The sequence below is a fragment of the Scomber scombrus genome, chromosome 17 (genome assembly GCF_963691925.1).
Source record: "Scomber scombrus chromosome 17, fScoSco1.1, whole genome shotgun sequence".
NCBI lineage: Eukaryota > Metazoa > Chordata > Actinopteri > Scombriformes > Scombridae > Scomber > Scomber scombrus.
Window position 1 is genome coordinate 22047172 of NC_084986.1, and position 16164 is coordinate 22063335.

At 40.1% G+C, this 16164-nt stretch overlaps 1 protein-coding gene across 1 annotated transcript; it reads left to right on the top strand.

The window, feature by feature from the left end:
* The first annotated feature begins 1173 nt into the window (after positions 1-1173).
* tfap2d (transcription factor AP-2 delta (activating enhancer binding protein 2 delta)) lies at positions 1174-15643 on the top strand. Its single transcript, XM_062437506.1, has 8 exons — positions 1174-1212; positions 1874-2392; positions 5336-5396; positions 10574-10739; positions 11996-12114; positions 12255-12396; positions 13923-14036; positions 15427-15643. Exons 1-8 carry the CDS (start codon positions 1174-1176, stop codon positions 15641-15643), a joined length of 1377 nt encoding a protein of 458 aa, XP_062293490.1.
* The last annotated feature ends 521 nt before the right edge of the window (positions 15644-16164 follow it).

The window sequence follows — 16164 nt, forward strand, 5'->3', positions numbered from 1 at the left end:
CACACATACTATGCTGATTAGAGATAAAGGGTGCTTTCGTCGGTTCTTCACAAAGGCAAAACTCACAGTAGCACAACCCCCCCTCCCTCCCCCTCCTCCTTAATAAAAAGAAAAAAGAAAGCCAAAAGCTGTTTTACATGCATGAAGAATAAAAATCACTAAAAATTTAAAAATATAAGGATTTAATTTAGTCCACTGCAAATAAAAGGCAAACCATTAAAGCCATGATAATTGCCATTACTGACATATATATTAAAAGCTATAAAAATGAATAAACTGCCTAAAATATCGTTTCTAATCGATATCTTTGTCATTACATCGAATGATTCTGTGCTGAAATTCGCACCAATGTGATGGTTGTGAAATCGGAGCAGCTTTTAAAAAAAAAACAGCCTGAAAACAATAATAGTTTAAAAAAAAAATCACCTAATGACATCTGCAGAAAACGTCAAAAAGCCAGATTCAGGTTGAAATTCCTCCTGGAAGCTCGCTACATTAATCAGTCATGTTTTAGAATGAATCGAAAATCCTTCTTTTTTTATTGTTATTTCATTCCGTGGATAATGATCCAAATTAACTTTATAATATTGCAAAGCAAAACTTACATTTCCGTTGAAAATCATCCGTACATTTTTTGTTTAAAAAAAAAAGCAACTTAGCCGATGTGAATAGAGGAAAAATAGAAATAATACTAATAACAACACGACGAAACCGAGCAAGAAGAGATGAGAAAATACAAACGGGTCAAAAAAGGAAAATGTCCACAAAAAAGCGTAGAACATGTTGAAAGAAGCACTTGTTCCTTATTAAGGCGAAGATACAATATTTATTCCCTGTCTCCTGGGATGCTCCGCTCCGTCTATTGTCCTCCCATTCCTCAGTGCTGATGCTTAATTTTCAAAACTTCTATATTACCAAGGGACCTCACGACATCAGCCGAGAAATACCCTGCAAGTACAAAATCCGTGAGCCAGCCCCGTCCGTGCAGAGGGGAGACGCTCGCGTTCCGCCAGCTTTCTGCCGTTATCGAGAGTGCGCGAGGGGGGACTTTTGCATTTCTCTCACATTTTGGGGATTTTAACGCATTTTTATTATTATTATTATTATTATTATTATTCGATCGAGCCAGAAAGAGGAGGAGAAAAAAACACGGGTTACTTTGGAAAAAGCACAATGTCAACGACCTTCCCCGGACTTGTCCACGACGCAGAGGTAAGCTCATTTATTTACTTCTATTTATGAAATGAAGTGAATGTGTGCAGGAGGGAAATATTTGGTTTAAAAGTGAGTTACGGTGGCATGTTGAAGTCTGCTCTCAGGAAAGCTGGAGTATAACAGAATTATTCTTTTTTATTAAATGAAATAATATGCATGGAAGGAGGAATAAGTCGGAGCTGCCGGTAAAAAACGGAGCTTTTTATTAGTGTGTAAGGCTAGTAATAGTGTGATTAGAACATTTTAGGGCGGAACAGTCTCCGCTGTGTCTCACTCTGCTTACCTCCCCATCCAGCATGAGCCACAAAACTGGGACAGTAAATTTGCCAGCAGCTCGGTAATAATAATATAATATATAACAGCACGCCTTTTTAAAAAACGCTGCAAGGAGAGTGACAGGCATGCCAAAGGGAGGAGAAGAGAAAAAAAAATACCGATGGCTCCTGTTGCCGTGCGCTCGTTCCCCTCCCGGGCGCGTGGAAATGACATCTCCTTCAGGTGGTTTAAAGTGGGAGAGAAAAAAAAAAGAAGCTTGTGAGTGTGTGAGTTGTGTTTTTGAGCGTGTTTGGGGAAAGGCAGAGAGAGGAGACACCGGCTGATGCTAAATGACACGACTCATATATTTCCCCCACCGCTTTTTTTCTTTATTATCTTGTAGATACGTCACGACGGATCAAACAGCTACCGGCTCATGCAGCTCGGTTGTCTGGAGTCCGTGGCCAACTCCTCGGTCGCCTACTCCTCCTCCTCCCCGCTCACCTACCCGGCGCCGGCGGGGACGGAGTTTGCCTCGCCCTACTTCTCCGCCAACCACCAGTACACGCCCCTCCACCACCAGTCCTTCCACTACGAGTTCCAGCACTCCCACCCGTCCGTGGCCCCGGAGGCCTACGGGCTCAACTCCCTACACTCGGGGCAGTACTACCAGCAGCTCCATCATGGAGAACCGGCAGATTTCATCAACCTGCACAGCGCGCGCTCGGCCCTCAAGTCTTCGTGCCTGGACGAGCAGCAGAGGCGCGAGCTCGGTTGCCTCGACGCTTACAGGCGCCATGACCTGTCGTTGATGACGTCACACGGCTCCCAGGCCTACGGCGTCGGTATGCACCACGCGGACCAGAGGCTGCTGCCCGCCGCCGGCCTGGGCCTCTCTACGCCCGGGGGAGACGACCTGCAGGTACCGGCGGCCTCCATCTTTTTTTATTCCCCCCTTTTAATTCACAATGTGCCTCCACCTTCAAGCCAGCTACATTATTATCCTCCTCTGCACCTACTTCAGCTTCTCCTCTCTGGTTTTCTACCATTTCACACTGCCTCCAAATGATAGGATAAGATAGGATAACAGACCCTTACAGCTGCTGTCACAAGGCCCAGTGCCCCAGTACCCCTGCCCCACTGGCCTACTATTGAAACCCACCCCCCACCCTCCTCTCTATTGTACCAGCCACACAGCAATTCCAAAAAAAAAAATATTGAACAGAAAGACAGCGCCAGATGTCTGTCTGCCTGTCTGATTCATCTGTCTATTGTCTATGACACTGACATGGCTCTATGCTGTTTGGCCTGTAGGTTATCTCCAGCCAATGGCTCCGTTCCACTGTGGAGTACTAAATAATATGGGATATCATCTTGAGATAATTTTGTTGCCAGGAATAAGGAGGAGGAAACCAAACGTGACTGTACAGCAGGCTAAGTAAATGTCAAGTGTGCACGGCAGCGTGGCCCTGAAAGGCAGGCCTGTTTCTAAAGGTTAATTGACTGGCAGTCTATACAATCCTATTGTCAAATCCGCCTTTTATTTTTCCACAAGCACACGTGACCCATATTTTACATAATTCTTTTCTATGTAAAGAAATGGTGGAGATAAAAACGGATTCGCACGGTTCTTGAGCATGTGTGTGTGTGTGTGAGTGTGTGTGTGTCTGTATGTGTGTGTGTGTATGTGTGTCTTTTGAGGCAAAGAAAAGCCGCTGGTTTCTCTATTCTCCGGTAAAGGGCGGATTAACGGATCGGGGTTCAGGGCACAATGGCCAGCTCGAGCACCATAAAGCACCGTAGTTTATCCAATTACCGACTTAACGTCAATCAACTTTGTTACTTAGGCAGCGACATCTGAGCTGGTTAAAACACTCCTTTAGTTAAACACACTTTTAACACACTGACAAATCATTTCAGTCGCGTTTAACTATTTAACCAACTTTACCTCAAGTTCAGCTTGATAATAAGAAGTCTCGCTTTTATTGACATTTTTGGATGCTACTACCCGCAAACATTGAACACATGCTAAAATTTTAAATACGTTTAAATTAATAATTAGTTATTTTATTTTATTTTAGTGACAATAAACAATATTTTTAAAGTAATCAGAATTTATTTATTTTAATTTTATATAGTAGTAAATACATTTTTAAAAATTAGTTATATTAAGCTATCTTAAAGGTGTGGCAGCAGCTAAAGATGAGTATTAAAATTAAAATAATGTGATGTGTTATAAAATATTTCTTATGTGAATTATAATTGTACATTTATTGTTCTTTATGTTATCATGAACTATTTTATTATCTGATTTGCTTCTAATTTAATTATTTGAATTACGTGCAACTCATCCTAAATCATATTTGTTGTTATAATAGTAGTCCCTTAAAATTAACAGTGTACGTAATTCATGTTGACTTTATTATATTTTTTATGAATTATTACAGCAAATAGCAGATTTATTTGAAGACATAAAAGCAGCGCAGGTTTGACCTTTTATTGAAGGGAAGAAAGAAACGTCTCGTGAACCTGAGCATGCACGAGGCGGATGTATGAACGTGAACAGATGCGCCTATGGTCTCGTGCAGCCCGGTCGCATCTTTGAGCGCGTTAAAGAGATTTTCATGGCGAACAAAAGCAGCTGCCACACCTTTCTCCCGTCACTAAGCTAATTCATGCAAGACTTCTGCGTTTTGTATATTGATTTTATAATCACTTTAGCTGCGGAATAGAAGAAAAGAAACAGAGCAGGAGCTGGTTAAGAAAGAGAGGCAACAAGCTCCTTTTCTCCCCCACACTTTATTTTAATCAGGGGTTCCGCGCGGGCCAGGCCTCGAGGCTCGCACGGGGGATTAAGTGTTTTTTCTGAATAAAAAGCGCGTGTAGCTCTTTCTTGATGACATTGTTGATAGCACGCGAGTCTGATCTGGACCAAAATGGCTGCGTTAACAGGTTTCCAGAAAGCTACAGGCCCATGTAGATACTGTTGTGTGATTGCTGTAGATATGGAGAAATCCCCAACAGGTTGGTGCTGCATCTAGTTCTGGACACTTTGCCTCATTTCTCAGTCTGGATGATGTTTTGTAAAGCTTGTTTCTGTTTGAACACTGAGCTACATCTTACTGAGCCTTAGTATACACTTCTAATTAAAGGGGCTCCCACCATTAAAAATGACTAATTTTCAGATGTTATAATGTGCTTTTGTTTACTCTCTCAGTGTCTAACTTTATGGTGCTGTGCAAAAAACCTTTAGGATCTATACCTGAGGGTTAGGGTCCTTTAAAGGGGCTGCCAGATAAATCTGATGAGATAATTAAGGGAATAAGGGGAGAAAAATGTAAATGCTACACAAAAGTCTGTTTATTTTTCTGACATTTCTGCCCTATTTTCTTGTGATGCTTCTAAATAATATTCAAATTAAACACGAGAAGGGTACATCATTGGTTCTGAATTAAAACTATGAAAGCAGATAAGTTGCTGCGTTTTATGGGGACACAAGCCCTCACTATCTATATTGACTGGACCTACATACAACCTTTATGATATGGTCTGAAAGGTAATTCAGGTGTGAGAAGTGTCATTATTATTATCAATCAGTCTTATTAATCACACACTTTCTTTAATTGTGATGTACACCTTTCATTGTATGATATTAGGGTTTTACCAAAAAGCCTTGATACTGTTCATTTTCTGCATGAGAAAGTGTTAAACGCATGGAATCATTGATCATAAAGCATCTCCCACATCAACAAAACAAAACGAAAGTAACTTGATGTGTGCTGGAGCTGAAGCCTGCGAGGCAAGCAGGGTAAACTGTGAAATGTGAGTCCCTGCTCGTCCTAATAATGAGTGCGTGTCTCCGCAGGGCTCCGTGGAAGCGCAGTGTGGGCTCGTGCTGAACGGCCAAGGGGGCGTCATCCGAAGAGGTAAGGCCCCCCGTTTTTCTTCTTCTTCTTCTTCTTCCTTTTCTTCTACCGGAGGCCGTGAACACTCACAGCTCGACACGACAAGACAGCGAGCAGACAGACAAACAGGCGGAACACTCCCCTCTTGTCTGCTGTCAACATGTTACAGCAGGAACGGCCCCATTTTCTCGCCTATTTAAACACTAACACAGTGTACAAGCAGAGCGGCGGTGCTTCCCATTTCCACCCTGAAACACACTGTCACTCAACACTAACCCGTCGCTCCTAACACTGACTGTGAGTGCTAAAATGTTAACAGCGCCATAAATGAATCGGGCATTAATCTAATATAGACCTACTATATTATACTGCACTGTGCTTAAATATGTATTTGACATATTATACTCTGTCACACTATAGACACACACATCACATATAGCTTTTTTTTTTTTTAAAGTCAAACCTGTAGGCAACATTTAAAGAGTTTTTTTCTTTTCATAAAATAAACACAAATCTGATTTAATATTCATGTTTATTTTGATATCTATATTATGTATATTATATTTTCTGCAACGAAATATTAAAATGGGAATACACCTACTATGGAGATTATTTAACCTATGACTATAATAATATAAAGCACAATTTAACAGCCTCTAAAATAAAAATGTTTTATAATATGACAGCAGTTTATTACATTTAAAGGGGCTGGGGGTTAATTTAACCCAGTTAATTCATACCAATTGAATAATAGGTCTATTTTCAGTTCATCATTTTAAAAAAATGAATTAAATTATACAGAACAATGTGGTGTGCCAACAGATTTGTGTAAAACCTATCAATCAAATTCATATATAGGCTTTATACGCCTTTATTTAATTTTGCTGTTGTCGGTATTTACAATTTGTTCGCCTCTGGGCAAATTTCACCTCCCTGTTATTCTTTTCTTCCATGTGTTCATGTGCGAGTGGTAATGTAAACCGTGTCACACGATTCATTACATGTTTGGAGTCTGATCATTCTTGTCTGAGATAGCACAATGAATCCCAGCGTTTAAAAGCAGCTCGGTCCAACACTTGAGGGGAAGGTGTGGATGTAGACTCGGCCTGCACCTGCACAAAGCAGGCCAGCCAATTTCCTCGTGAGTGGCTTTAAACACGCTGTGCATCTGCGTTTGCTCCATCAAAGCCTGCTCCTGTTTTTATATATACACACACACAGAAAGAGAGAGAGAGAGAGAGAGAGAGAGAGAGAGAGAGAGAGTCATGTGTAGTGTTCTGTACAGAGAGGAAGGCTGTGTCTCGGGTTTAATTTTTCATCAGCTCTGCCTAGGTGTTGGGGCTTTTCTCTCGGATTGACGCGGGAATCCCTTCGCTATCACTTTCGGTTAATGGTGCGCCGTATTTGGCCCTGAGCTCAGCCGCTGCAACCATCACAACCAATAATCTTTGCTTTACCTCCCGCTCCCGTATCGATAGCTTCTCTCGCCTCGGGCGGACGCTTTGATATGCTAATGCCGAGCGGGGCCCCGGATTCAGCCGAGATCATATTAATGTTGTTCTTTCTGACTGCGGCTTTGGCGGCATGAATATTCACATAACCTTTTTCAAAAGAAAATCACTCAAGAAACGCGGATCCTACTTAGGAGGAGTCGTCTGTGTTTTTAATCACCCTGCTATCCCTTTTCCAGTTCAGCTCTATAACAGCAGCCTCACAGATCAAGCTGATCTGTCAGACGCGCGCCCCCGCCACGCGCCCACGTGCACGCGCGCCTCTCTTTTTCTGTCAAGACATTGGCGGGGCTTTTATGGAGCTATAAACATTGTTGTTAAAACATCAGGAGAATGACATTTGGCCCGTGTCTCTTTTTCTTTAATTTTCGTGGCAAACTCGTAAAAGGCGCTTGATTCCGCGTGTGATCCCGCCCGCCGCTCGCGCCGCAGCCCGAGGCTACTCTCCGTTGCTTAAATACCGTTATCGCCTCTGGGCCCGCGCGCTCCACTGACTGCACTACCGGCAATAGCTCTTTTCGATTGCCCTTGGCAACATAAAATACAAACTACTTTGAATCAAAACATTTTTAGGGGAATTAATATGATGTGAACCCGCGGCTTTCAGAGACGCACGCCCCTGTCAGAGCGCGTGAGCCTGACAGACAGGTCTGCACGGTTTGTGTCACACACTTAGACACACACTAGCTGGACTTCACACGTGCACACACACACACACACACACACCAATAGTAGCTATCAATCGATTCCCTACAATCGTCCATTCTTGACAGTCTGAGTGAAAGTCTCATGCAGTTTTCTACAAAGTGCTGCCCGCTGGAATACAACAGGCTTCTGTTACTACACCTATGTGATGTCACACTTGTGCTTGTGGGCAAGAGCCGCTGTCCAGGTGCTGACATTAAAAAAAGAAAAGAAAAAAAGACGCAAGCCGCTGTCCATGGTGCTGAACCCGGATGACACGTTTTTGAAGCTACATGTCTGACTGCCTTCCTGCAGCCAGAAAAGAAACCATACGAAACTAGTGCATTTCTGCTGATTGTTGAATAATAGATTCTCAGAGCACGAATATAGGTTACAGTTGGACATATATGAGGCTTAGTTGGTGGCCAAATTGTCCACATTGCCCCGGAAAAAAGACTGGCGTGCGCATCTCCGCCTGCAGCATTGTTCTGTTGGGCCTAAATGACATCCTTTTCTTCATTCCATCATATCCAGCACGGCCCTAATAACAAAGCGACACACCCTGCTGTTAGATTTGATAATGAGGCAGATGAATAATAGAATATAGCCTACAGTACATCAGACAGAAACCTTGCGTTTCAGCTGCTTGGGACGTTAGTTCAAGTGAAAGTTTAATAATAATACAGAGCAGTCGATATATTCCAGGAGGATCCAGCAACACTCATTCAGATGCAATTAAAAATGTGAAAGAGCCTTCACTATCATAACCGCGATCATTTATTCAGAGTTTTCAGGAGTACACAATGAAATCAACTCGGCGGTTGGTGGAAGGTGATTAAAGGAAGGTTTTGTTTGAGCCTCCTGGGATTAAAGCAGACAACTCTTACATACAGACAAATATTGAGTTGAAACAAAAAAATATAAATATATGTACATAGTATTTAAAAAACCAAAATATAATATTTAACTAGTGAAAAGGAGTCTGATGAAGTGCGGAGGGAAACACATTGATCATGATGATTAAAGAGGCTTGATTGAATGTATGTTTTATGGGCTGATTGCAGTTGGTATCACAATCGTTTCTGGCTCAGTTTTCTGGACTTAATTAGTATTGAAACATATATTGTGTATAAAGCTATATAGTGTGAAACAGTGATATATATATATATATATATATATATATAGCCAGCGAAGTAACAAGATCAAAATAGGCTTTAATTAGTGTTTGGCTTGGTATTGACAGGAATTAGCATCAAAACATCAGCAATCAAATGATTCATTTTGATCAATACATCCATCTATTATATCATGTTGTAAGATGAGTTTAAATTAAATTTCCTTTCATTGTTAATAGTTTAATGCTACTGAAGACTGGTTGCACAGACACATTATAGCACCCAGAAAATAAAGAAGAGACTGTTCTGTTGGCCTTGTTCTCAGCTACATGGCTGTTTTTTTTTTTACTCCTTGCTTTAAGTCCTGATATGTGGGTTCTTTGCAAAGTTCATTCAAAGTTTGTGCACAGCTCAGCACACCCTCTAAATTTGCATGTTTTCCAATAAAAAAACATGTATTTTTTTTAAAGAGCTAAGCCAATATGGATGATCACTGATGGATGCTTGGTTAGAGCTGAATGAATTTATATTTTTATGCATCCGTTTGTTTGTTTTTTAGACCAAAACAAGAACATTTTGACAGATTTGTTTTTCTGAATCAAGCCTCTTCAAGGTCTAAATGTGTTTTTATTGGATATTTTCGTCACAGACCACAACATAATCACATTAAAAGTTAAAAAATTGTGGCTCTTGTGGTTCAAAAATCAGAAAATCAGAAAATTACTACAGGCATTCATTCCAAAACTAGTGATTCAAAATCAATTACTCCTTGTTTGGCTGCTGGATGGAGCTAAATTGATTATTATCATTATTTATGTATTTTATTATTATTTTGATCATCTTATTACCAAATATCCTAATTATTACAAGCACTCATTATAATTTACAGCTCTTGTGGAATCCTCCTTATTATATTGATGCCTTATTGGTCACTATCTGATTAATTGTGAAAATATTCCTATAACGACCAGTCATCTCATTGTAACTGCAGTATATGTCTAAACAGTATACTATACAGACACAGGTCAAAGTCATTTGTAGGCACTTCATTAGTACGCTAGCAGAAGATTGGTGTAATGCCCCTTTAAATCATGATTTGTTGGCTGTGTTAAGCCAGCAGGCAGAAATCAGCTTTGACATGTAGACTTCAAGATGTAGAGTAACTGGATCTATATTGGTAGTATTTTGCTTTTATTTTAACATATTTTAGGTTTTGCTGGCATAGTGCAGTGAAATATTTATAAAAGCTCAATCATAAACATGTGCAGCTTTACTGTGAAACATCCAAGTCTGTCTTTACAGAGGCACTCTATGTTACTCTACTCAACATAATACTCACATATATACAAATGGGGTGTCATGAACAATAAATCATCTCATCATTAATTTTGAGATGCTATTGCCTAGCAACCTAAAGAAGCTGTACAGTTCTTTATTACATCAGTGGATGGCAGTTTTATCAATTCCACTATTCCTCTACTACAATGTATCAACTTCATGTTTGTTAACATCATTGAAAGACATGCTACGTATCATTAGAGGAATAATTTATCTATTATAGTATCATCCACATGATAGCTGATCAACCAGGAACTCGTTACTTACAGTTGTTTGACTTCAGAATAGATTATGCAGAAAAAGCTGTTTGCAATAATTTGACGACCACATATTTTTCAGTTAATAAGCTGTAAAAAAGACAGTTGGTAGCTACTTAAGTTATCTTAAAGATGGTTGACATGAAGCTGTGTTCACTTACATACATTGTTGTGTTTGTTATCAGGACAACCTTAACCAATGCTTGAGCTGATGCTAAAATAAACAGAGCTGTTTGTAGTGCTACTTCTGCCGGAGCTTGTTGTAACAGGTGTGTGTTGTGTGTGTGTTGCAGGGGGAACATGCGTGGTGAATCCCACAGATCTGTTCTGCTCGGTACCGGGTAGACTGTCGCTGCTCAGCTCCACCTCCAAGTACAAAGTCACCATCGCCGAGGTGAAAAGAAGACTGTCCCCTCCAGAGTGCCTCAACGCCTCCCTACTGGGCGGCATACTGCGCAGGTCAGTACAAAAAAAGGCACATAAAAGGTAGAAATCTGAGTGCCAAATTTCTCTACTGACTCTATTATGATGTAAAGTATAATTTATCAAGAAGAAGCTAAAAAGATCCCATAACAACAAAAATACCTTCGCTTACTCAACACTTTACTTACTTTTTCCCACCCTTGAACAAATATCCTCTAAGAAAATAATGTTTAAGTAAAGAGAGAAGAGTGTGACAGGGGGGGGGGGGGGATTTTTAAAAGTGAGAACATTCTTTTTATAAGCGCAAATCTGGATGGTGTAGCATTGAAGAGTGCCGCCTGAGTCTTTGTAACCCCCAGATGAAACGGACGATATATATATATATATACAGTAGCGCCCCACAAAGACTATTGTAGGCGAACGAGGGCTGGGGCTGCACGCGCCGCCATGCCCAGGGAGCCAGAGGGAGGCGAGACCAGGCCAAAGCATGCCAGGATCAGAGGAACCAGAGGAAAGCAAGAGTTGCCAGCGCTGTATTATTGATGAGGCGGAGAGAAAGGGGAAAGAGGGGGGGAGGAGAGAGAGAGAGCAGGGAATATGGCTGCAAGATGAGGCATCAACAAAGTGGAAAAATGTGCAAACAGAGGTGTTGATCACTGTGTGGAGTGAGATGCAAATGGGTCATCTGCCAAAATATCAGAACCACAATCCATTTTTTTAAACATAGAAAAGCAACTATAGAAACTATGGAAGTGTTGTGTGTGAAGCTCTGTTTGGATGCTGATCAATTAAAGGAATAGTACAAAAAAAAACTTCAGTAATTTAAACCCAAATATCCCAAAAGGATCATTAAAAAAAGTTTTTTTCGGAAATGAAATGATACATCATATATGAAACTATTTTGACATGAAACACAGATGCTATTTTACTCTTCGCTGATAACTTACAAGCAAAGAGATAAATGCTCAAACATTAAGAGAGAGGAAACTCAAGGGGATGTGTTACCTGAAAGTATATATTAAATATGCAAATGTGCTTTAATTAAAGAATTGAGACCATGACATGTTTTAATTTTATCTCTTTGTCAAATTAGACATCTATATCTTTCATCCTTACTTGCAAAACTCAAACATTTAAACTAAAATTAGGAGCCCATATGATGTTTTTTTGGTTCAATTTGCTAGAAAAGTGATTGGATTCTGATTGATAGATGATTCAAATATTAGGTTTTTTTGTTCTAATGTGGTGAGGTGGACTATAGTGTGTGATGTGAAGTTATTTTATTTCCACAGAGCAAAGTCTAAGAACGGAGGCCGGTGTCTTCGTGAGAAATTAGACCGTCTAGGCCTCAACCTGCCGGCAGGACGGAGGAAAGCCGCCAACGTCACACTGCTCACCTCCCTGGTGGAAGGTAAGCCACTATACTCACTCACTACTTTCTTCAAATCTTCCAGGAAATATTCATCTCACGCTCTCATATATATTTATATTCAGTCCTTTTAGCGCTTGTCTCATCATCACTCTTTTTTTCTCTCTGGTGTTTGTGTGCAGGTGAGGCGCTCCACCTGGCGAGGGACTTCGGCTACACCTGTGAGACAGAGTTTCCCAGCAAGGCGGTGGGGGAACATTTGGCGAGGCAGCACAGCGAGCCGAAAGAAACCAGCGCACGCAAGAAAATGGTTCTGGCTACAAAGTAAGAATACACACATACTTACTAGATACTTACTTCTACTACTACGCACAAACACATTACTTCCCCGAAAGAAACGCTTCTTTCTCAGATTCATTTCATGCTTTACCCTGAAAGGATGTTTTTTATTTCTTGGCCATGACTACCATCAGGTCAATAGTACAAGATTTAAGATGGTTTGTCTGCAACTAAAATCACAATCAATGCCAGAAGAGCAGCTGGTCCTCTGCTTATGCTTTCAAATCACATATGTTCTATTGAAAGTCATTTTATAGCCTTACATTTATACTATCTACTGCGGCTATGCTCCCATATTGAGAGAATTCTTAGATAAAAAGTTATTGGATCATTGTGTTCTTTGACAAGAAAGCTTAGTGTATTCATTTATTATGACAGGAATGATGCATATTAAATACATTTCTGAAAATATGCCAGGTAGACAAAGTGTTCATTTTTAACTAGGCTGTAAGGAAACACTACTTTTGGCAAGTAAAATGTCACTATATAACAATAATAGACTATAAAAAATGACTGAAAAAGGTTGTTATCATTACTATCTTCCTACTTCTACTCATACACGAATTTCATTCACAGGGTATCTGCTGTGTTTGAATTTTAAGATTGTGCTCTCACATTTTAGTTAATCAGGCTTGTGTTTATTTAACCCTTTACATACTTGTTTATATTCTGACTCATAATTAGTCTCTACGCCAATTCACATTCATAAATCCCCCCATCAGTCATTAATACATGTTGTTAATCCTTCCGTAAAATGCATTCACAATCACTATTTTATGGTCCAGTAGAACATTTTTAGAATATGATGAATACGACATGTTTGAATGCTGATTTTTGAGGGGTTTTTTTTATAAACACAGGTCAAATCTGCACATTTGCATATATATGTGTGTGTATCATCTTTATACATTTTTAAAGAATTATGCATTTTATTTCCATTTTTGTATATTGTGGGTCACATTATGAAAAGTCTATCTATAAAGAAATGTGTATAGTGTGTTTTTATAGCTCTCAAATGTAAAAACAGGTCATATTTGACCCTGAACAGTACAGTATGTAAGGGTTAACAGTGTGAGCAGAATATACATTAAACTCTCACTGAATATTTAAAGTGGTGACGTGACACAGTTCGAAATCTTTTCCACGTTGATGTATGTTTTATTATTGAATAAAGTCAGCCTGACGATGATTCCACCTATGAGACTTCCTGGTCCAACAATGCAAACCTTCATTTCTAAATATGGCAGAAAAATGAAATCTGACACTCCAGCTGCAGATTTTTTTAGTATCACGTTGTGAAAATGTTCTGCTTGTGTTTTTTTGCGCCTGACATTGAGCTGCATGTGGCCATCCATCTACAGTTTCCTGAAGAGGAAATAACTGGATTGATTCAAAATCATGAGGATAGGTGCAAAAATGAAAGAAAGAAAAAGACTGAAATTGCGATGGTGGTGCTGGAGACAGATGGTAAACCCTCCCTCACTCCCTCCCTCTTTTCCTCTCTCTATCAGGCAAATCTGTAAGGAGTTCCAGGACTTGTTGAGCCAAGATCGTTCTCCTCTGGGCTCCTCCAGACCGACCCCCATCCTGGACCTGGACATCCAGAGACACCTCACACACTTCAGGTAACACCCACACACATACACACTATAGATATAAGAAAGTAACACACAGTGATTCCAGTGTGGAGTCAACCCCTCTACTAATCAAACTACCACACAAACTGCTCTCCATTTTGGCTCTGACCTCTTTTTTTTCCAAAGATGTGCAGCTGTGCAGTTTGTTTTTTGGCACAAACGAAGGGAGGAGGAGGAGGAGGGGGGGTGGGGGGGGGGGACAGCGGCTTATTAGCAGAAATGTCACATCTATGGCGTCATCCTTTTGCAGAATATACAAAGTTTTTTATCAAACCTCTGAAGGGAGATGCACTGTAGCACTGCTGCGTGTGAGAAAGTAGACGCGATGTTGGTTGTATATAAGCACAGTTATGACAGACTGAACAAGCACAAGCCTTCTGACATCTAGACAGGCGTTTAGCTCTGGATGAACCTGCCTGAGGATCTGAAAGGGCAGAAAAATCACTATCATACTGTGACATTGATTCTTTGAGCCTGTTTTCGGCCATCTATTTGATTTTTCTTGACTTTTACCAACAAATGTATTCTCTATTCTTATCCTGCCATCTTATGGTGCTTTATCTGATTCCGATGTGTGCTCTAATTTGATTGGAAGGCATTTTTCTACACATTTTTTTATAGAAGATATAGAAACTGGATATATAATAAAAATTAAAGGAGCATTCAACTCTTTTTGAACGTTGTATTTGACTTTCCTAAAACAAATACATTTGATTATTATGATTTTTGATCGCTATAAAGTAATTACTGTTTTAATTGACAATAAATCTGCCAATTATTCTGTCAATTCATCGTTGAGTCTATAAAACGTAAAAAGACAAATAAGGTTTTTTAAGCCCAAATTAATGTCTTTAAATAACTTCTTTTTCTCAATTATCAGACTAAAACTAAGAAAATCTGTTTACATGACAAAGAAAAGCAGCAAATTCTCATAATTTAGAAAGTGAAAACAGGGAATGTTTGGCTTATGTGCTTAAAAAATGACATAAAACATTAACTGGAGTTGCCTGTTAGTTTTATCGATCAACTATTGATTAATTAACTAATCATTTCAGGTCTAATTAGTGTGTAATATGTTTAAACCAGTCAATAATCATGCCTAGAATTGGCTAACAGTTGTAATATTTAGTGTTTCCTCATCAATTACTGTAGAAACTGTCTGGAAACAGCATTTAGACCATTATAAGACAATAAACTCTACTCTGACACACTAAAGAAACTCTTTTAGGAGGATTAGAAGCTTCATAATACAAGGAGAGGAAAGTTTGTTGATGAAACAAAAGGGAAACTACACCACAAACTAAATGTCCCACTGATGTTTAAATGAACCAAAGGTCTGTCACTGTTCTGATGATCTTTTGTGTCTCCTTCCTCACAGTCTGATCACTCACGGTTTCGGCACGCCGGCGGTCTGCGCAGCTCTCAGCACCTTTCAGACAGTCCTGAGCGAGATGCTCAACTACCTGGACAAAAACTCGAGCGGGAAAACGAGCGGACCCAACGACCAACAGATCAACAACAGCTCGGAAAAGTCGCAGCTCCGGAAAACAGCCGAGCCCCAGAGCAAAGACGGGAAAACAGAAAAGACTGAGTAGCCCCCACCATGCTGGTCCCCGTGCCTTGGAGCGCTGCGTTTAGGAGTGTGTGTGTGTGTGTGTGTGTGAGAGGATTTGTTATTTTCTAATGCATTACTTTGTCTTTTTTGGGACAATTCACATTCATGGTTATTTATTTATCTTCTGTTGAAATGTAACATTAAACCTGAGCTGTCCCAAATAAGACATCCTGATATGTGAGCAAAAAAATGACACATCCTGCGTTAGTGTGTGTGTGTGTGTGCGCGCGTGTGTGTGTTTGTGCATGTGCGTCTGTCGTAGCAAGGAGGAGCCTCGCCATGGAGACGGCTGTGACTCACCTGAGACTTTGATTTGTTTATTTATTAATTCTGAAAAAAAAAACAGGAAGTGAACATGGACGTGCTGACATCACAGTTTTCCAGGTCAGGGGTGGGTAACTGCCAACGCAATAGAAACACACAATACACTAAGGGTTTGGGGGAGGATTTCTTTTATTTGAATCTACTTCAATTCAGGTGTTGATTTTCTGCAGGAATTCA